Here is a 23,377-nt window from a genome sequence, read left to right on the forward strand (position 1 = left end):
TTATAACCTTCTTTGACTCCCATTACTTATTTCCTTTTTCTTTAGCAACTACGTACTCTGGATGTGGTTCTTTATGAGGTATGGAAAGTCAAATCTTCATTCCTCATAGTTTTGAGCAATTAGTAGTCCTACCAGAATTGAGTTTTCTATTGACTTTCATCATGTGAGTATTTGTATACTTTTTCATGCCATTATTCCCAAAACAATACAGTAGAAGAATTATTTAGATAATGTTTACTTTGAGCTACTATGAACAATCTAGAAATTATTTAAAGTATGTATTTCTTTAATGGAAATGGCTCAATTATATAAATACCAGGCAGATTAGAGGAAATGATGGGAAAAACAGTGAGGAGTGAAGGGAAAGGAAGGCAGCCAGTCACAGTCAAAATCATATCTGAACTGTAGCTCAGTGAAGCCTTAAATTATATATGCTGAACTAAACATTCTGCAGTCAATACAGCCAGTGCTATTGTTGTCCATCCTGGCTGTATTTGCTAGAATATTGCTATTGCTGCCATGGCTGTCTTTACCACAAAAATCAGGAGTATGGTAATTGTATAGTTTTATTTCAATGTGTTAACCCCAGTTTCAATGATTCCTTAATGAGGGTTCTTGTTAGATTCCATATATTTCATTTTAGGGGACACCAAGTGATAGGAAGGAAAAATGCAGCATTGCCAACAGAATTTGTTCTCATAAGACTTGCACATCAGCCACAGTGGCAAATCCTGCTGTTCCTAGTTCTTGGTGATAGTTCTCATCATTATTGCAGGAAAGCTTATATGATTGCTCTTATCTGGAATGACCCTCACCTTCACACCCACACACTTGCTCTTTGGGAATTTAGCCTTTGTAGATGGTTACTTGTCATCCTCCAGGCACCAATGCTGATCACCTTCATAGACTTGAGTAAGAACATATACCTCTTAAAATGTATGACACAATATTGGGTTTCAGTTTCATTTCACCTATTTCTATTTCTGGAACTTTGCATATTGCTTATAGGTGATAAGGGATAAGTGTTAGTTTGTATTAGATGTTGTAATGTGGATAATAATGTTTTCATAACTTTATGAGTAGTAGAAATAAGGGCAGTTTCAATAGCAGGAAACAGTCCTACTACATAAGGTGAATCTGAGACAATATTTAATGGTTTATTTGTAATTTTTTGCAACAAATAAATTAAAACTGCTAATTCTATCTGTTGTACAGAAGAATAATTAGTTTGAGTAGTTTCATGTAAATCAGGTCCATGGATGCCTCCTTTACCAGATGATGATCCATCTATATAATAAACTGAAGCATGAGATGTAGGATTTAATTTTACTATAGTGTTAACAATAAATGGAGTTATTTTTAAAAATCCCACAACTTACTTGCTGGATAATGATTACCTATATATCCATAACAATTGCTTATATTATTACTTAAATTATCATTAAGGGGTAACAGATTTTCAAACTGTTTGTTAGTAAGGGGTAAAATAATGAGTTGTGGATCAAATCCCAGAATCTGTAGGCATCTTGGTCTTCCCTGTATAATTAAAGAGGATATTAGATCAATATATGAAGTTAATGCTTTAGTTTCTTTTTGTTTTAAATATAACCACTCTAAAAGAGAGTTCTCTTGAGCTAAAATTCCTGTAGGAGAATGTGGGGAAGGAAATATTAACAGGGAAATAGGTTTTAAAGGATCAAATCTTGTTAGAAAGGCAGTCCATAACCTGCCTTAAAGACTTAAAGAATTGTAATTCATTTTCAGCAGCAGGTGTTAAACTCTGAGGGCTGTTCAGGGCAGTATTACCTTCTAAGATAGAGAAAAAATTAGTAAGTTTATAATTTGGTATACCTAAAGAAGGATGAAGCCAATTAATGTCTCCTAGTAACTTTTGAAAATCATTTAGGGTTTTTAATAAGCCTCTTTGTAAGGTAGATTTTTGAGGATGAACAGTGAGTCACTCGACTGCATGACCTAAATATTGAAAAGGAGTAGTAGTTTTTATTTTTTCAGGAGCTATTACCAATCCTCCTATTTGTAAAGCTTTTTGTGTGGTTTCAAAAATTTTATGTAATTGTTTAGAACATTCATGAGAAATTAAAATGTCATCCATATAGTGGATGATATATGCATCAGGAAATGTTACTCTAATAGGTTGTAATATTTTTCCTAGAAAACACTGACACATAGTGGGGGAATTAATCATACCCTGTGGCAGAACTGTCCATTGATATCTTTGTAGAGGTTCTTGTTGATTTAAGCTAGGAGTGGAAAATTTAAATATTTCCCTATCTTTGGAATGTATAGATATAGTATAAATGCAAACTTGTAAATCTAAAACTATCAAAGGCCATTCTTTAGGAATACATGCAGGAGTAGGCATTCCAGGGTGTAAAGCTCCCATAGTTACCAGAGATGCATTTACATTTCTTAATTCTATAAGAAGTCTCCATTTTCCTGGTTTTTTCTTAATAACAAACACTGCAGAATTCCAAGGAGAAAAGGAAGGTACTATATGTTTGTGTTCTAATTGTTTTTGAACTGATTGTTTTAAAGCTTATAAATTTTTCATTATCAGGGGCCACAATTAAAACACTTGGCTGCTTTTTGTTTCTGTATTGCCATGGTTTCTAAAGCAGTAACTCTGGCTTTATGTTTGAAAGTACCTACATTATGACAGGTACTTTAAATAGTCCAATAATATACCAGTCTCCTTAATTGGCCAAATAAGACTTTGGCAGCCCTCATTAGCATTATCAAAAGCCAATTGACGCAGTAAGAAATTTTGCGTTTGATCTCCCCTCACCTGCTTTTCTATGGACTCCTCTAATCTTCCTATAAAATCAGAATAAGGTTCAGTTGTTCCTTGTTGTATTTTTGTATAGCTGCCTTGATATTCTGTCCCTGTATTAATTTTGTCCCATGCGGCTAAAGCAACATCAGGCACATGAAGCAAGGCAGCAGAGGGCATATTTGTAACCTGATGGGTTTGTGACAACCAAGCACCTGTACCAGTCAGCATCTCATATGAAACAGCCCCAACATTGCCTTGCTGTCCTAAAGCTCTCACTTTTTCATGGGCTTTATCAGATAACTACATTTTCCATTGTAAGAATTCTGCTGATGATAGTGTCATTTTTGCCACAATATGAAAATCATAAAGAATCCACCAATGCCATTGCTCCATCCTGCCAAATATTCTTTACAACCATAAGTTGCACAAGACTTTTTAAAGTCTTTTATAAGATTCATACCCAATCCATTATAAGTGTTATTGCTATTCATATTAAACATAACAGGAAACAGCAGTCTCAATTCATGGGGCCATGAGGGGATGGGAATGTGAGCTGCTAATGGAAGGTCATTTTTTCTTTCCAAGCCCTTTTTGGGACAAATATGTAAATAATGCATTTCCTCTTCAATGTTTCCCCTTTCATGATGTTCATTCCAATCTTCGTCCTCTGGAGGAGGGGCATAAAGATCATCAATTTCTCTCAGAGGAGCCTTTGCAATTGCAGGTGCTACAAGCAGCAGCAGTTTACTTTCAGTTTCCTCCAGCACAATAAAGCCATGACTAAAGCACTGTTTACTTTCCTCAGTGATTTTTTTCCATATCTCTTGTATCAAATCATATTCATGAAGGGAGGCTACGGTACCTTTTTCTAAATTTTCTTCCCCTTTCTCTCCCCCAAGTATAAGAATTACAGATTTAACCAGAGCCCATGTTATCCAAAAATGAACAGATATCTTTTCTCCCTGTCTGTATGGCTTTTCAACATTTTTACATGCTCACTCCCAAAATTCTTCATCTAAAGTACCTTCCTCAGGAAACCAAGGATTGTACTTACAAATTACTTCTAAGCAGTCCTTTAATTGCTGTTTAGAAACTCGAGCTTCTTCTCATAATAAAAAATGATGCAGAAGTGAAAGAAAAGGCTGGACTCTGCAATGATTTTGCCCCATCTTGTCTCACTCACCTCCTTCTGTGAGGGTCTCCGTGTCACTTTCAAAATTATCCCTCAGGTCCCTGTTTCAGGTGCCAACTGTAAGCCATTTATCGGCTGAACCTGGGTGGAGCCATAAAAAATGAGGGGACTATCGAGTCTTGCTCAATAGCCATTTTAATGAAGCATACTACTGCTTTTATAAACTCCTTTTACACAGAGAGCATTTGGTCAGAAAAAGCATGCCATGTATTACACGTCAAGGTTACATTAATATAAGGAAGCACAGTTAAAATTAATTCTTTGTTATGTCTCTTTTAAAATGGGAACAGAGAAGCAGGAGAAGCACATGGTCAGCATAACTTTCTTATTTACATCTGAAGGACACAAAGCCATCTGGGGAACCTTGAGCACTGTCGTTTTTCTGGATGCCTGGTTCTGAGACCTTTGCCTCAGTTCTTTAGAGCTTTCTCACAAGGCCAGATATCAACTCACACAGGCACAGTCCCACTGCTGGCTCTGACAATCAGGCATTTCATAGACTTCCTCTTTTATTTTTTGACCTGTCTTTCTGACATTTATCCATCAATGATTCTGATATCATTATCTATTTCTCTTAGTCCCTCTTATTTCTGTCTCACTCACTTAAATTTCTCTCTCTCTTTTTAAAAATATCTTCTTTTTTGTCTTCATTGCCTGGTTCTCCTCTTCTCTCACATATCTATCCTTCCTTTTGGAAGATTTTTCTTAAAATGTTTTACAAAAGAAATAAATTGTTAGTCTATAAGTCATAGACCAATATCAACTGCTATCTTCATTGCAAGCAGTGTCTTGTGTCATTTCACTCACTCTATGCCACTTGTTTCTCATCCATATCTTGCTATTCACCTTAATTCCATTCTATAAAGGAAAGTGCTCTCACTAAAGATACTATTAATAAAACCCTACTAATTTCCACACTCAGCAATATCTATTCTGTAGAGTATTTATTTTCTCTTTTGTCACTATACTTACTTTGTCATTTTTAGTGTATTTCCTTTGTTCATGTCTATGACACACAGCTTTCTAGTTTCCATGCTGCTTCTTTCTTGAACACACTGCTCAGTATCCTTTTCTTATCACTCATTTGTCACATTTTTGAACATGCAATGCTTTGGACTCAGCTTGGAAATAAGTTTATTAAATGGAATATAAATTGAAGGAATCAGATGAATAAAATGTCAGGGACAGGTAGATGCAAGGCACCCAAGTTCAAAATGCCCAATACATGCTATCACTGGATGTAGGATGAATGTTATTGCTCTTGAACTTCTGATGCCACATTTAATTGCAGGCAGATCAAAGATATAAGTTTTGGTTCCTTCTCCTTTTTGGAGACTCTCTAATTACCTCTCATATTTGGCAAGTGTCCACAGGCATCACTGTTTAAAAGAAAACTACTGTGCTCAAACCCATACCTACTGAAACAGAATCTTCATTTTAACAAGATCCTCAGAGAGTTTACAGGCATTGAAGTTTGGGAAGCAGAGCTCTAAGCTACCTCCCATGAATGTCCATTTTCTTTGTTCTTCTTTGGTCATCCTCCCTGATATCTGCTTAGCAAAATTTCTCATTAGATTTCAGTAGCAACTGGTACACCTAGCTTAGTTGTATGTCTAGAATTTGAGATGCAACTTTTAGATGACAGTGTTACTTGGGATTGTCTACTGAGGAGAATATAGATCTTGTTTTCATTACTTCACACAAATCATTCACAATAATTCACACACAATAATTTTTTAAATTGGAAGGTACATTTTCACTTAAAAAACCAATGCAGCATTCTATGGGAAGAAAAGGAGGAAGTCTTTAATAACATAAAAAAAGGAAAGGATTGTAGCTACAACATTCTTTGAACATAAGCAAGACTGAGAAAGTATGCTGCTATTTGGGAATTGCAATATTTCCAAGTAGCATAACTTAGAGTGGTCATAAATTTTTTAAGTCCTTTGAATTGTTTAGGTCTGGGGTAAACTGGACACTGAATTCTCTTAAGCCTTTCAGGGTGTTAGAAAATTGTTTTATCTAGTGGTTTCAGTTTCTGACATTACATCTTTGGGGCAACAAACAATAAATCCCTAAAGCTCTAAAAGCATTTTTGCTCTTTTTTGACTGGGGGCAGGGCTCAAGTGGTAGGTAGAGTACCTGCTCAGTAAAGTGTAGGTTCTGAGTTCAAAACTTCAATACTGAAGAAAAAAGAAAGAAATTTTATTTTCTCTCTGCATATTCAGCATTCATTTTGTCACCTATGTTATCAAAACAGACAAATTGTCTAGTGTTAAGTTGGTACTAATGACTATAATAATAAAATAAGCATTTAAATATAGAAAGTACTTTTGAAGACTGCTGGTATGCTTCCAAACCCGGGAAAGTTTGTAATTAAATTTAAAATCAGATTTCTCAGATAGAAATTCCATGGAAAACTAAACTTTGAATTTCGAATAGCAAGAAAGAGTTAATGTCTTTTAATGGACGAAGGGAAAAGATGCATGTTTACCTCCAAGTCTTTAAGTCTTTACTTTTAACTGTATTTTAGCCTTTCTGTGATACTTCCTGCCTCTGAATTATTCTCCTAAATTTACCCATATATGCCCTTTTCATTCTCCTCCTGTTTCACTTAATTTTAGGTTTCTTTTAATAATTCAAATTTTCCTTTCTACTTCTGGTCTCTTTCTCCTCTTACCAACTTGTTCTGTTCTCCTTAATCTGAAAAGCTTTTATTAAAAATTCTTAAGAGAAAATAATTTACATTTACCTATGCCAGTAGATAAATGACAACTGTTCTTCATATTATATGGAGTGCTCAACTTGGGCATTCTGCTTTCCATTTGCTACTTTTTGTTCTTTGACCTTAATACTATACTCAAATTGAAAGTGTGCTCACTGAAGTCATCCAAAATCTCTTACTTTCATAATCAGTGATCTCTGTTCACTCACTGGCCTACTAGAACCTTTGTTTTGCATTTGGCACTGTACTTCATTTTGTTCTCCCTAAATATGTTCAATCACTCAGCTGACTGTTTTTCCTCCTATTTCTCTGCTCACTCTTCTCAGTATTTTTTTCTACTCTCCCTCATGTTTCTGGTTTTTTTTGAGACAGAACTCTTGGTTACAACAAGAAATGATTTTATTGAATTGTTATTGACTCTAACATAGGGAGACTGGAGAATAAACTATAAAAATGGGCAGAAACAAAATGAAGTAAGACCCTGCTCAGAAAACAAACTAAACTCCCAACATTAGTTCAGTGAAGGCTGTTTTTGTCACTGATCTCTATGATGTCACAGCTCAAACCATCAGTTCCACTGTTGAGCTTGGGACACATTTGCTAGACTCTTCATATTCCTGCCTAGGATATAATTACAAAATTCTTATTGCTCCCTGACCGTCGCTACCCCTTTCCAAATTCTACATTTATCATGAGTTTGTTTGATCAAACTTCTAGTAAATACCCTCAAATTTAAGTTCAATATGGTTTGGAATTAGTTTTTAGCTCTAGAGGGCTGTTACTTTATGTCCATCCCCAAGATTTATGTGGTAGAAAAAGGGATCAGTTGATGTACAAGTAATACATATTTTGCAGACAATTTATAATATGTTTTTTTTAATTTGAGCGAAATCTCACTAGGTTGCCCAGGTTGGCTTAACACATGTGGTTCTCCAACCTCAGCCTCCCAAGTGCTAGGAGTATAAGTGTATGACACATGTCCTGTTTATAATTTGTTTAATATGACAGACTCATTCCTCTTTACTTTTAACACACTTCAATGCATAGGATATCTATAACTGTACCTTTCAATATCATGGTAACTTCCATATCATTATCTTCATTAATAATAGGGTTGCAACTCACCTACATTTTCAGAGGATGTTCACTCCACATGTCTGACAATTTAAGAGCTCAATCTCATTTTAATTCACCATGTCACTCTACTATCTCACTTACCTCTCTCTTCACATCTAATATTTCATGGACTTACTGCATCTTTTAAAATTAATTTTTCCCCCACTCATCATTGTTAATTACTTATTGCACATGGACTAGGCACCTTGCACACATGTGAATCACCTGGGCAACATTTTTAAAACACATATTCCTAGGCCTCATTCTAGTCTATTTTTACATTGATCTCTCACACTGTATATTCTTATGATTAAGTCCAATAGAAAATTCTAATAAGTAATTTAGTTTGAGAACCCTGGACAATAGAAAAGATTTCCTGATCAATACTTCTAACTCTAGTTTCCACTCCTTACAGCCTATTTTCTACAAGAAAAATTATTTTAAAAGTGGCTTATAGTCTTCTGTCTCACAAGTTTCAGTTTGCAAATACTTCCTGATAAAGTTTAAGGTCTTTTGTGTGGATTTTTAACTCATTTTAAAGTTCATCCTTTAAGGATACTTTTTCTTTATTCATGTGTCAGAAATAGCATATTTGTAGAATATTCAATGGTGTTCACAAAAATTTGGCATATGCTTAGAATGGCTTGGCTTTTTCCTTAAATCTGTTTACTTTTTAAACATTGAATGAAGTGATACAATTGTATTTTTCTGTCCCTTCAATTTTACCAATAGTTTTAATCAATTTTAGTATGATAATAAATAAAGAGGGCATTCTTGTAAATGTATGGCTTTATTTTAATTCCCCTCAAACGTTTTCAGTTTATAAACACTTAAATAATATGCTTCTTTTTTATTTTCTTTTGTTTTTTGCTTTACATTTAATGTTTTTTCTTTCAGAGGACATCTATTGAGAATATGGAAAAGGAAAATGCAACATTGCTGACAGAGTTTGTCCTCACAGGACTTACACACAAACCAGAGTGGAAAATCCCCCTATTCCTGCTGTTCTTGGTGACATATCTCATCACTATGGCAGGGAACCTTGGTCTTATTGCTGTCATCTGGAATGACCCTCACCTTCACATTCCTATGTACTTACTTCTTGGGAGTTTAGCCTTTGTAGATGTTGGTTATCATCCTCAGTGATGCCAAAAATGCTAATCAACTTGTTAACTATGAGCAAGACAATCTCTCTCTCTGAATGCATGCTGCAATTTTTTTCCTTTGGAACCAGTGCAACCACAGAATGCTTTGTCTTGGCAGTCATGGCTTATGATCGCTATGTAGCCATATGCAAGCCTCTATTTTATCCAGTCATTGTGACCAATAGACTATGTGTACGACTATTGCTTTTGTCATTTGTTGGTGGCTTTCTTCATTCCTTGTTTCATGAAAGTTTTTTATTGAGGTTAACATTCTGTAATTCCAAAATAATTTATCACTTTTATTGTGATATCATACCATTGTTAAAGATTTCCTGTACTGATCCTTCTATTAATTTTCTAATGCTTTTTATTTTTTCTGGTTCAATTCAAGTATTCACCATTTTGACTGTCCTCACGTCTTATTCATTTGTCCTTTTTACAATTTTAAAAAAGAGGTCTATCAAAAGCATAAAGCCTTCTCCACTTGTGGGGCCCATCTCTTATCTGTGTCTTTGTACTATGGGACTCTTCTCTTCATGTATGTGCGCCCTACATCTCCACAAGCAGATGATCAAAATATGATGGACTCTTTGTTTTATACTGTCTTAATTCCTGTGTTAAATCCCATTATTTACAGTCTGAGAAATAAGCAGGTTCTTGATTCATTCACAAAAACATTAAAGAGAAATATTTAGATCTCAGATGAGAAGTTATTTTCTTTTTATCAAGACACAAATTCATTAAGGTTATATTTGAATATTTTGTGATACATGTTGAAACTTTTCCAGTTAAATTGTCCTAGCTTTTTGTTTTCATTTTTGCATTTTCTGGAAAATTTTTTATTTTCTGGTGCAACAGGGATTTGAACTCAGGACCTTGACTCACAATTCCTAGGCAAGAGCGCTATCATTTGAGCCATACTTGAGCCTTCTTTCCTTTAATGCAATTTCCTTTTCCCTTTAGTTTATTTTCAGAACAGATCTTGAACTTTTTCTCACTTTAGCCTTAGACCAGAATCCTCCTTCTTCTATTTCCAAAGTAGCTTGGATTACAGGCATGAGTTACTTTTTGAAATAGTGTCTCACCAACACTTTTTGCCCGGGCTGGCTTTAAATCACAATCCTTGTTCTCTGCTTTTGGAGTAGCTTGTATTATAGCTATATACTACCATAACAAGTCTCTATTTTGGGGAGAATTTTGATATGGGATCTTATTATGTAACACAGGCTGGCCTTGAACTGGCTAGGTAGTATAGGCTGGCTTTGAATTTGTGATTCCCATGTGCTGGGATATAGGATATACCAACCATATCTAACTAGGGCTGAAACTTTGTATTCATGTGCAGGCATTGCAGAGATTGGCTATAGGAGGATAATTGTGCACTGGTCCTCACCATGATTTCAGAAGGAGTTCACATTCTCATGCAAACATTCTTTCCTTGAGGAATGGATGATCAGTTTATCCCAGGAACTGCTACATGCTTTCTTTTGGTGTCATGATCCTAGACTTGTAATAAGGATTTGTTGCTCCTTTTGACTCAGAGCATTAGAAGAGTTTTCATCTTCTGATTCTGCTTATTCTCCTTCTTCCTTTCTGCATCTTAAAATTGTGGCTTCTGTGAAATGGTTGTTCTGGGTAATAGAAAACCTGATCACATCCTATCTGGAAGTTCTTCTGACTCACCTCAGTGCTCCACATGGCTTGCATTTCATTTTAAAAATAAATTATTAGTAACTAGCAAAGTCCATTAGATATTTCTACATGTCATTTATAAACTTATAAAGAAATTTAGTCAACTGTTCATGGAATACTATGGCAAAGTAGAAAGCAAACAAAAACATTTTTCAGGTTTCTGTGTTCTTCACTGCATTTTATAAATGCAGTAAGTGCTAAAATGGTATAGATCCTTTGGTCAGGAGTTTGATATGATGTCTTTGATACTAACCCTGCTTTGATTGGCTTGTGGAATTTTTAGTCCATAGTGGTAGTGGGCTCATGTGGTTGAACACAGGCAAATTCATGAATTCAGCTATCCACCAAAAAGTCCTTTGTTCCACTTCATTTTGGAGAATAACAAATTCTCATCTTGTAGATATTCAGCTCACATATCATATAGAAAAATGAACAGAAATGGGGAAGAGGAATAAATGGAAAGGAAATTAAAAAGCTGAAGGCAGGGACAAACTAACAGTGGAAGCTCTTCCTCAGTGTATTCCTGTGAAAAAGGAAAAGTCATTTGTCTTTCCCTGAATATGATGCTTTCTAAAGATCTTTTGACCCATGTTTCTATGGTCTTGGCATTCTGAAAACCCTAACTAATTCAGAAGACTGACACAGTAAAATGAAGAATTAAGTTGGTATTGGTGTAGAGAAAGAAAAGAAGTTGCAAAATAGGAAGGAAACTTTCTTAATCTTCCAAGAATTAAAAGAAAAACAAACTATGAAGTTAAAGAAAGTGATATTTAAATATATAGAAATGCACAAGTATGTCTTTTACAATGGGAAACTTCATACACCTATTATAAAATTCCAAATTTATTTCTTTTGAAGTTGTGTCTCAAATATTCCTACTGCCATGAAGCATTTCTGGATAATCTCAAAGAGGATAAGAAAGCTAAATCGTTCAATGTATTTGCAGTTTCTTTATTCCTCTTAGCCAAATTTTCCTTGTATACTATTTGTTTTTTACCTAAAGTATCTTGTAAATTGCAACTCAAGGTCTTATTACTCTTTTTGTCTTTTGGAGTATGTGGAGAGTGGCTTCCATACATGAAATCATAATTAAATATTTCAGAAATATTAATGAAATTGAATTGGTAATTATGGCATCAATTCTAAGCATATGATAAGAGTGTGTCACTTTTTTCAGTGATTAAAAGAACCCAGGAATGTTACTAACACTGAGATACCTGCTGCATGACAATTTACCTTATGTTTCATACTTAAATGAAAGTATCATTAACCCTATGTGATATATTGTGTATCTTCTTGTCAATACTATTGTTTTCTGGAGAGACAATGGAAAAAAACTGTTTGATAATAACAACTAAAAGATACAAAGCTTATAATTAAAATAAGACTGTTTATTTTGTATATCCAGAGATCTTTTCTTTCACAAAACTAGACCACTTTGTCTTCTTTTTGTTTTTCTGAGGACTACCCTCAAAGCTCCAGGAAATAGTTAGTGGAAAATAGCCAAATGATTTTTCCTGTTTCTTTAAGAGGAGACAAGTTAGTGCATATGTCTGATGTTTGATGATTTTTATTTCTGAATAATGCTTCCATTGTACTGAGAATTTCCCGTCATAACATAGATTTTTCCAAGTTTCATCATTTTATGACCCAAACATTTTATTGGTAAAAAAGCAATTACTGTATATTTCTTAGACCATTTTAAAGGTCTAATTCCCTAACTGACCTTTCCTTTCAATGAGTTAGTAGACATCAAGCTACGGATTGTAGGCAAGGTATGTAACTGTGTATGTTTTATTTTTATTTAGATAATTATGGAACAGGTAATTTGATCTTTGGGTAAATAGATTTTAATTACAGTCTTCCCTTATACACACTATTAATTTACAAATTCCTTAAGTCGGTTTTATCCCAGTACTTTACACCTTCCTGAAATTTACCAAAATATCTAGCTCATGAATATAATCTCATTCTCACTTCTGTTATAGATTTTTAAACCAATGAGTTATTTGAAAGGATATTAAAATGTACACTTTGCCAAAATCCATGTTTTTCATGACTTTCTTCATATTAATTTAAAATGAAACTATGAAGTAGGTGTGTAATATTTGATGTATATTTAATTGTAAAAGATATTGCAAAAGTTGATCAAAGATGTATTTGGAACACTGTTCATGTTGGTTTGAATCTAACCAATGGAAATAATAGACACATAGTAGACATTTATTATGAAGGTGAAATCATTTCTTAATATAAAAATTTAAAATATTCATAGTTCTACTCTCTTTACATACAAATACACAAACTTGCCTCAAGATTTTATAATTTCTTCTGTTCTGGAGATTGTTTATTAAATTACCCCTGTAATCAAATACAAAACTACAGCATTATTTAAAGAGATAGAGTGTGCTTTTCACAACTTTCTTGGGAAACATTACTGACTGTGACAATAGTAACTCAGTTTCCTTTTTTCAGTAAAGTTAATTTGGAGGAAACTCTATCTTTGAAAAATATCTCTTGACAATTTGGATGTTCCAGCTTTTGGAACATTATGTTCAAATAAGTTTCCTATAGACAAATTTGCTGCAAAAATATGAGAAGAAATATATATATGCATGTGTATAATCATATATATGTCTATACAGATATATATGTCTACATCTCTGTCTATCCATCTATCCATCTATCCATCCTTCTACCCATGTGTCTATCTACTTATATACAAATCTATCTAGATGAAATATTATGGAAATTGAGAAGTTCCACCATCTGCAGTCTATAAACTGCAGACCTGGGAACATGCATGCTGTGGATGTGTGACACTTGTAGAGCCAATGGTGTAGATTCTAGTCCATGTCCAAAATATTAAGAGCAAGGAATGCTGAGGGAAAAAGAAGATAAGTGGTAAAGCTAAACAGTCAAGCAGGAAAGCAGGATAAATTTAACTTTTCTTCACCTGTCCTTCTCACCCCCATTCTGACTCTCAACAGATAGAAAAGATGCCTACTCACATTAAGGATAGCCATCTTCTTCACTCATTCCACCAATTCAAATGGTAATCTCTTCCGAATACATTCTCACAGATTCACTCAGAAATATTGTTTAACAGGATATTGCTAGATCCTGTGGCCTATTGAAACACATATGAAATTAGTCTTCAAAGTCCACTCTTTGTTAACTTGGCACCCATACAAATTATCTTATATCAAATTTAATACTTACATAATGACAGCAATAAAAGGTCTAAGAGCAATTCAGATTACTATAATAAAAATTAACATAAACTGGGTTTCTGATCCATAACAAACATTTATTTCTCACAGTTCTGAGTGATGAGTAGCTCAAGATCAAGCCCCCAAGAGATCCAGTTTCTGGTAAGCATCTACTGTCTCATAAATGGGTTTCCTATTATGCCTTCAGAAATGAATGAGGCAAATAAGACTTTTTCTATTATACAAGCAAACTAATCTTAATCATGAGGCCTCTTCATTCATGATCTAATCCCCTCTCATAACCTCCAGTTCCTAATGTCATTTACAATTTCAACATGCGAAGTTTAGCTGGACATAAATATTCAGACCACAACATTCAGTCCAAGGTCCTCTAAATTTTATGCTTTTTTCATAAGAAATCTTCATTTCATTCCATCCTTATAGTCCCATTGTTTTAACTCATTCCAGCATTAATTTAAATGTATAAGCATAAGTCCCATCTAAATGTCATATAGACCAGATATCGGAGAGACTTGAAGTATTATTTTTTTCTGAGGCAAATGCTCTCAACCTGTGAATCTGAAATAAAAAATTATATGTTCTCCCAAATTACAAAAGGCAAAAGAGAAGTATTCTCATTTCAAAAAGAATTAAGAAAGAAGGAAGAAGTAATATCTAAAGAAGATCTGAATCCCAACAGAGTAAAAGATTATATTTTAAAGCTTAAAATAACAAGACTAGAGCAGAAATAAATAAAATAAAGACCAAAATAATACAAAAAATTACTAAACAAGGGATGGTTGCTTGAAAAGATAAATAACCAAGAAAAAAAAAAAGAGAGAAGACACATAAAATAAAATAAAGTTTCAGATGAAAAAGGAGACATTACCTCTGATACCCAGAAAACAATCATTGGGGATCATTTTGAAAAATTATATGCCAACACACTAGAAAAAACTAAAAGAAGTGGAGAAATTTATGAGCATACATGACTTAAAAATTGTATCATGAGACACAAAAGCTTGGATACACCAATAATAAGCAATGAGATTGAATCTATATTAAGAAGTCTCCCAACAAAGAAAAGCCCAAGAGTTGATGTCCTTACTGCTGAATATTAACAAACTATAAAAAAAGAATTAATGTCGATTCCTCACAACTATTCAAAAAAGAATTTGTTCTTAAGAATAGGTGGAGGAAACCTTTCAAAAATCATTCTATGATGCTAGCATTATACTGTTTTCAAAACCAGAAAAGGATACAACAACAAATAAAAGAGAAGAGAACTATATACCAAATCTTTGGTGAACATACTGTATAAAAGTTCTCTAAAACTTTTTTCTAGTTCAGTGAAGAATGTCATTTGTGTTTTGGTGGGGATTGCATTGAATCTTTACATTGTTTTAGGTTCCATGGACATTTTCACAATATTAATTCTTCCAATTTATAAACATGGAATGGCTTTCCAGCATTTTTTGCCTTCTTCAATTTCTTTCATCTGTATTTTGTGATTTTTATTGAAGTTTGTTACTTCCTTATTTTTTGTTACTGCTATAATTTTGCAGCTACTGAAAATAAGAATGCTTTCATGGTTTATTTCTCAGAAAATCCATTATTGGTAAATAGAAAAACTACTATTTTTTATATGTTAATTTTTATATTGTACTACTTTAGTAAATTCACTTTTCAGTTCCAATACTGTTTGTGAAGTCTTTAGATTTTTCTATATATGGAAAAATTTCTGCAGATAGGGATATATAAAATTTTACCTTTTCCTATGTGCATTCGTTTTAGTTCTTTCTCTTGCCTAGCTGCTCTGGTTAACTCTTCCAGCACTATGTTGAACAAGAGCGGTGAGAGTGGATATCCTTGTCCACTGTGTAATTTTAGAGAAAATGCTTTCAGTTTTCCTCATTCAATATTATGCTGCCTATGCATTTGTCATACATAGCCTTTATTCTTTTGAGGTATGATTCTTCTGTACAAAATTATTTCAGGAGAAAAAGTAGTCTCTTCAAAATAATGGAGCAAGGAAACCTGGATATCTGCACATAGAAGACTAAAACTTGTATCTCTCAATGTGTATAAAAATTAACTCAAAATGGGACAAACACTTAAATATGAGAACTAACATTGTGGATCTAGTAAAATATAAAGTGCAAATGCTTCAAGACATTTGTATAGGCAAAATTTTTCTGGGTAGAAATACAAAAGTAGAAGAAACAAGCAAAAATTTGCAAATGCAATTACTTCCACTAAAAAGCTTCTGGACAACAAAGGAAATAATCAGCAGAGTGTACAGACAACCTATAGAATGAGTGAAAATATTTGGCAACTATACATCTGACAGAGGGTTAATATCCGGAATTTATACAGAGCTTAAAAAATGAACAATAACATTATAATCTGATTGAAAATTGGTGAATGATCAGAATAGACAATTCTCCATAGAAGAACTAATGACCAACAATTAAATGAAAAGATTACTAATATCAATAGACATCAAAGAAATTAAAGTAGAATTAAATACCATTATACCCCTATTAGAATGGCTATTAAAGACAAAATAAAATAAAACAAAACAAAAAATAAAGAAATGCTGACAAGTGTACAAAGGAAAAAAAGAACTCTTTTACACTGTTGGTGAGATTTAAATTAGAAGAATAATTATGGAAAGCAATGTGGAGGTTCCTCAAAACACTAGCTATACCATATGTTCTATCTTTCCTACTTCTGGGTAGATATCCAAAGGATATTAAATCAGTATATCAAAGAGATACCTCATGACTATGTTAATTGTGGCACTATTCACAATAGGTAAGATATAGAATTAACACAGGAGACCATCACCAGAAGAATGGATAAAGAAAATGTAGTGTATATACACAATAGAGTATATAATTCAGCCATAAAGAAGTATGGCTATCATTTGCAACATAATGAATAAAACTGCAAAACATTATGTTAAGTGAAATATGCCAGATACAGAAATGAAAGTATCCTATGTTCTTTCTTCCATGTGGAAACCAAAAAAAGGTGATCAGAAATTAGACTATTGGTAATTATAGATTGGGAAGGGTTACAGCTGTACCACCCTGAACACACTGGATATGTGTGTTGTGGAGAATGGAAAAAGGGATGTGGGATTTAATCAGTGAATGCTGTATGCATGCATTAAAATATCAGTGATATTGTACTCCATTGATATGCACAATAATTACATGTTAATTAAAAGTTTAAAAATAGCAATAAGAAAACTAATAACTTAACTTGAACACTAGCAAAAGATTTGAACACCTACCTCACCAAGTAAGATAGGCAGATGTCAAATAAGAATGCTCAAATGTTCTAGAGGCCTTGAAATAGATGAAGCAAGGTGGTAGAACAGAATTGAATGATCATCCATCCCTGTAGAAACATCAGTTGGGTCAATTATCCACACATGAAAATATCTTCATAAGAAATAAGAATAACAAGTGAGAGATCATAGTACCTTGCTATAGCATAAGAAAAGATACAGCTGGGCTGCAGTGGCTCATGCCTGAAATCCTAACTACTTGGAAAGCGGAGATAAGGAAGATTGTGGTTTGAAGCCAATCCTGACAAATAATTTGAAAATACCAACACACACACACACACACACACACACACACACACACACACACACACACTGGCAGAGTGGCTCAAGTGTTCAAACCCCAGTACTGCCAAAAACAGAAAAGAAAAAAGAAAAGACACCATGAGAGGGTTCAATAACTTTTACATTATGTGAAAATTCCCCCAATTTCTGATAACAAAAGGTGGAGAGAGATAAAAGATAATGTCCCCTTTGGGAAGGAAAGTGAAGTAAACATAGAATTTGCATCACATACAAATACCAAGCCAACCACAATAAAACTCTGCACTAGGTCAACCCTCATAGTTACTGACTCTGTAAGAAAAATGATCTTTTCTATCAAAGTATTTATTACCCTCTTAGATTACTTAAAAATTCCTCAGGTCACCATCTTAGGTGACTTGTATGTTTAAAGGGCCCTCGTTTCTTCTTCCGGATTCCTGTATATCTCCATTGCCTGCCAAACTGTATGCCCTAACCCCAAGTCTTTTAGCCAATCTGGAAAGATTGTGAACCTTTGTCCTGGACAAATCCCAGGTGAGGGGCAGGTATGGCTGCATCAGGGATGTAAGGAGGAGCCACTATCTGCCATTTTGTGCTTGTGTGTTTGTTTAACTGGAGTGAGAACATGCTTGCACCATTTTGATCAGAGAAATTGCCTTGTTAAGATTTTCTGTCTCTTGTGTGTCTGTTTTTAGCACTGGAAAGTTATTAGTTCCAACAATTCCAAGGAAATGTCTATGGCAAGAGCATCTAGATCTACCTGATACCAGATGTGAATCTGATGTAGTTTAAAATTTGGGAAAGTTTGAGACTCAAAGAAATATATTACACCTTAGATTAACCATGCTCTGGCTCAGGAACCACCCTCACCTGGCTGGGAACCGCCCATGCCCTTCCTCACTCATTGATTATGGGATAGCAATTACTGGTTCTCCTCTTCCCATAGGTTATCATAAGTTTAAAAAATACCTGAGGAGCAGAAGCACGCACTCTGTGCCTCCAGTTCCCACCAGAGCCCCACCATGCTCCTCTTTGTATTTTCTTTTCCCAACTTTTAATAAACTCAATTTATACCCATGTGTCCTGCAATGGGTTCTTCCCATGGGACGCAAAGAATTTGGAAGTCTTCTGATCACAGACTTCGCCAGTGCCATTAACAAACCCATGAGTCCTATTGGATGGATTTGAATTTAGACACATCACTGTAGACCAATTGTGGCCTGGGTTACCAAAAATACTCAATGGCAGGCAGATATCAGTAGACAAGGGCTCAGTGATCATCCTTATACTGCAGTTATCATCACTGAAATGCCAAAAATATTCCCACTGCTAATGCTGAGTGGCTTGCCATAATGCCTGCTCACTTGTGTGTTTGCAGATCGCTAGCTACTTAAAATCTATGTTCTGCTGATATTCTCCTACTTTTCACACAGATGATTATTTTTCTCTGATTAAATCATGTGCATTTTCAAAAATTTTGTCTTTCATTACTACCAAATCATATGCAAATATATCATATGCATGCAAGCATATATATATATATATATATATATATATATATATATACATGTATATATATACATGTGTATTTTATTCATATGTAAAGAAGGTGTGTATATATATATCTTCCTAATTCTGCTCTCTTAACTCATCATAGCAGCATTTGGGATCCCTTCAGGTTAGCTTAACTCTGATGATTTTCCTTTTCTGATTGTCTTACAAGAACCTGTGCTATAACTAAATGAGTTTCTGAATGCCTCTGGGCATTTGTTACTTTCTCAAGTACATGGATTGCTCATAACTATATTTCCACAGAAAACTGAAACTCTTCACAAACTTTGCCCTTCTTCATTTACAATTGAAATGGTATTGTTTCTTCTATACCAGTTTATTTGTGCTTTTTTCCACACTTGACCATATATAATACTTTTTATTGAAGTAAAAGCTTTATCATTCACAGTCCATAGCACATGGCTTATGTACATTGAGCCCTAAATATTTATGAAATGTTTATGAAATTCAATTGAGTGTGATAGCACAAATATGGAGTGCACTAAGAATGCATCATTCTTTTTCAATCATGAAATAAGGGGCAATGGATGCCCAAAATGTTACACCATGTCCCCAAGTTTTGAATAACAATAAATTCACACTAGAATCCTTATCTCCATGTTTTGAGTGACAACAAGACCCATTTTAGACTTGTTTTAGACCCACTCTGAACTCATTGTTTTCACGCATGACAACTTAGAAAATAATTGGTGGTTGCTAAGTGCTATAACCACATGTCTAGAAAGGGGTTCAAGATGGAGTCCCCCTCAGAAAGTAGAAATACCCCAAGAGACGAACCACCATTTTGAGTTTTCTTCTCTCCTATATCCAGCATGTTAAGCTGGAAGCACTTCTATTTCTCTTCTCTATTTCTACCTACTTTATTCTGTTTGGCTAAATTAATCCTTCTAAACTTACACTTCTGAGTTTCCTTTTTGTAAAACCCTTTGAAATGCTTTTTATCCTGGATCTCAAGTTCCTGTGATTTATGTGTAAACTGGGAAGCTGAGTTGTGGGTTTTTTCTCCTTCTCTCTTCTCAGAAAGTCTTCCTTGGCCTTTTCCCTTCTCCAGTAATAACAATGATCCATTTTAATTATATTATGTATTAATTTCCTTTTGCATATAATTTGGGATATTAGGACCCAAGTAAAATAGACATATGTTCAAAGACTGCAATTTGGAATAAAATGTTCTGTTTATTCCTTTAATAAGAAAATATTAATATATATATATTACTATTTAGTCAGATTTCCACTATTGTGACAAACATCTGAAATAATTCAACTTTAAAAAATGAAAGGCTTGTTTTGGCTCAAATTTTGGGGGTTTTAGCCTACTACCAGTTTCTCCCATTGCTTTACTCTGTGGCAGCATGGTATAACATGATGGAAGCATGTAGCAGTGAAGGCTTCTCTGCCATGTGAGGGGTGAACATGAGAGAGAGGGAGAGGAAAAGCTGTGATCCTACAATCCTTTGAGGTCACACCCCTAATGGTTTGAAACCTTTTGTTGAAATCTTACAATTTTTCCACATTACAGTAGCACTGTGGGATATGGGCCATGCTTTAATACATAGGCTTTTGGGGAACATTTAAAGGTAAGTTTTCTGCCTCTGGCTGTCAAAGCTTTATGTCCATCTCACAATGCAAAATGCATTTAGTCCATCTCCAAGAATCTCAAAAGTATTAACTGTAAAGGAATTGCTCAAAAACCCAAGTTCAACTCTTCTCAAGGATATGACCTTAAAAAAATAATAATTTAAATACATTCAAAATACAATGGCACTGGGTAAATACTTTTATTCCAAAAGGAAGGAATAGGAAAATCATAAGGCATCAGAGCAACCATGACCAACACCCAGCAGGGCAAACGTTAATTCTAACTCTCCTTGTCTGGAGTTCAAGACACACTGTGGGAGGATGTGGGATTCCAGGGTTGTGAAGTCCTGCTCCTGCAGCTTAGCTGGTTCCCTGCACATGATCTCTCCCTTAAGAGTGTTTTTTATGTTGCTAACACCTTCTTCAACAATGTTCCATATTTCTTGCATTTCTAATGTTCTGTGATCTCCATGGAATCTTTGAGTTCTCTCTCATAGCTACTTGCATCACCCTGGGAGGGGTAATTGCAGGGTCTCCAATCCTGTTGCAAACTTCCTGGTCTCATGGGCTTTCCTTGGTGGAGGCCTTCATGCCCCTACAAATCTTGATTCTGCATGCCTGCACCATCAGCACCACATAGATGAAGTCAAGATCTGCCACTGACAGACCACAGGAGGTCAAGGACATACTTCTCCTCCCCAGGAAATGCCAATCTGCATCTGAAAGGCATCTCCAACCTCAGACAATGCACAAAAAGGCTATAAAACCCAATCCCCACCCTGACCCATGGGACCACCGGTTTCTGGGTCCCCCTGCATTCTGCACTATGCAGTCTTTCTCTTCTCTTTTCTACATAAAAAATCTTTCCGACCTCTGTTGTTGGAGTCAGCCTGTGCTTTCATTCTCAGAGGGGGCTGGAGAAACCTGAGCACCTGAAATTCCTGCATCACTTGAACCATGGCTTTAGCATTTTCTGTATGCATCTTTGGTTGAAGAGGTCCTAGATGAACAGGGCCCTACTGAGCTCTTCTCAAAAGACTATGCCCTGGGACTTGGCTAATCTGTGAAACGTTCTCAAGGCATTTTTCCCACTATTATGTTGAAAAGTTCTTGGGCTCTTTTTTTCCCTTCCTTCCTTCTTCCATTCCTTCCTTTCTTACTCCCTTCATCCCTCCCTCCCTCCCTCCTTCCTTCCTTCCTTCTTTTGCTGAGTCTGGAGACCTAAGACAGATAAATGAGTATCCCATCCCCCATGGAGAGAAATATCATTCCTGCAGCCTGAGGAGATGGAGGATTGCATTCCTGAATCCTGAGAAGGAGTTATAAATCTGCATTCCCGTACCCTGAGGAGGAGACACAGGGTCTCATAAATCTGCCTCAGGGCTGATAAACAAAATGCTCTCAATGTTGTTCCCTCCCTCAATAAGGGGCAAACAGACCAGCTCATCTAAGAAAGTCCACATGCAAATACATGGCCAATAGAAAAAACCCACTTAACTCAAGCCTGGGACTTCCATAAAAGCCCCAGCCTTCACCAGTGCAGTGAGCTAATGGCTTCTGGGCTCCGCTACTCTTCTGTAGCTGTAGCTTTTCCTTTCTCGCTAATAAATCCCACTTCTTTTTTTTTTTATAAATTTGGCTCCTTTGCTATAAGGGCCCTTGAATGTCCAGACTGGGGACTACATGAACCTCTTTTCATTGTAAAGTGTTTTTTTTTTCATTTTTCTTTTATTATTCATATGTGCATACAAGGCTTGGTTCATTTCTCCCCCCTGACCCCACCCACTCCCTTACCACCCACTCCACCCCCTCCCGCTCCCCCCCCTCAATATCCAGAAGAAACTATTTTGCCCTTATCTCTAATTTTGTTGTAGAGAGAGTATAAGCAATAATAGGAAGGAACAAGGGGTTTTGCTGGTTGAGATAAGGATAGCTATACAGGGCATTGACTCACATTGATTTTCTGTGCGTGGGTGTTACCTTCTAGGTTAATTCTTTTTGATCTAACCTTTTCTCTAGTACCTGTTCCCCTTTTCCTATTGGCCTCAGTTGCCTTTAAGGTATCTGCTTTAGTTTCTCTGCATTAAGGGCAACAAATGCTAGCTAGTTTTTTAGGTGTCTTACCTATCCTCATCCCTCCCTTGTGTGCTCTCGCTTTTATCATGTGCTCATAGTCCAATCCCCTTGTTGTGTTTGCCCTTGATCTAATGTCCACATATGAGGGAGAACATACGATTTTTGGTTTTTTGAGCCAGGCTAACCTCACTTAGAATGATGTTCTCCAATTCCATCCATTTACCAGCGAATGATAACATTTCATTCTTCTTCATGGCTGCATAAAATTCCATTGTGTATAGATACCACATTTTCTTAATCCATTCGTCAGTGGTGGGACATCTTGGCTGTTTCCATAACTTGGCTATTGTGAATAGTGCTGCAATAAACATGGATGTGCAGGTGCCTCTGGAGTAACAGTCTTTTGGGTATATCCCCAAGAGTGGTATTGCTGGATCAAATGGTAGATTGATGTCTAGCTTTTTAAGTAGCCTCCAAATTTTTTTTGAGAGTGGTTGTACTAGTCTACATTCCCACCAACAGTGTAAGAGGGTTCCTTTTTCCCCGCATCCTCTCCAACACCTGTTGTTGGTGGTGTTGCTGATGATGGCTATTCTAACAGGGGTGAGGTGGAATCTTAGTGTGGTTTTAATTTGCATTTCCTTTATTGCTAGAGA

At 35.2% G+C, this 23,377-nt stretch overlaps 1 protein-coding gene across 1 annotated transcript; it reads left to right on the top strand.

Annotated features, from left to right (window-relative positions):
- Positions 1 to 8,703: 8,703 nt before the first annotated feature.
- On the top strand, positions 8,704 to 9,667 carry LOC109703281 (olfactory receptor 5H8-like). The gene is given in 3 exon segments (XM_020188414.2): positions 8,704 to 8,953; positions 8,956 to 9,435; positions 9,438 to 9,667. Coding segments are annotated over 3 exon segments (921 nt in total). The 5' UTR covers positions 8,704 to 8,742.
- Positions 9,668 to 23,377: the final 13,710 nt, after the last annotated feature.

The sequence above is a fragment of the Castor canadensis genome, chromosome 5 (assembly GCF_047511655.1).
Source record: "Castor canadensis chromosome 5, mCasCan1.hap1v2, whole genome shotgun sequence".
In the NCBI taxonomy this organism is placed as follows: Eukaryota; Metazoa; Chordata; class Mammalia; order Rodentia; family Castoridae; genus Castor; species Castor canadensis.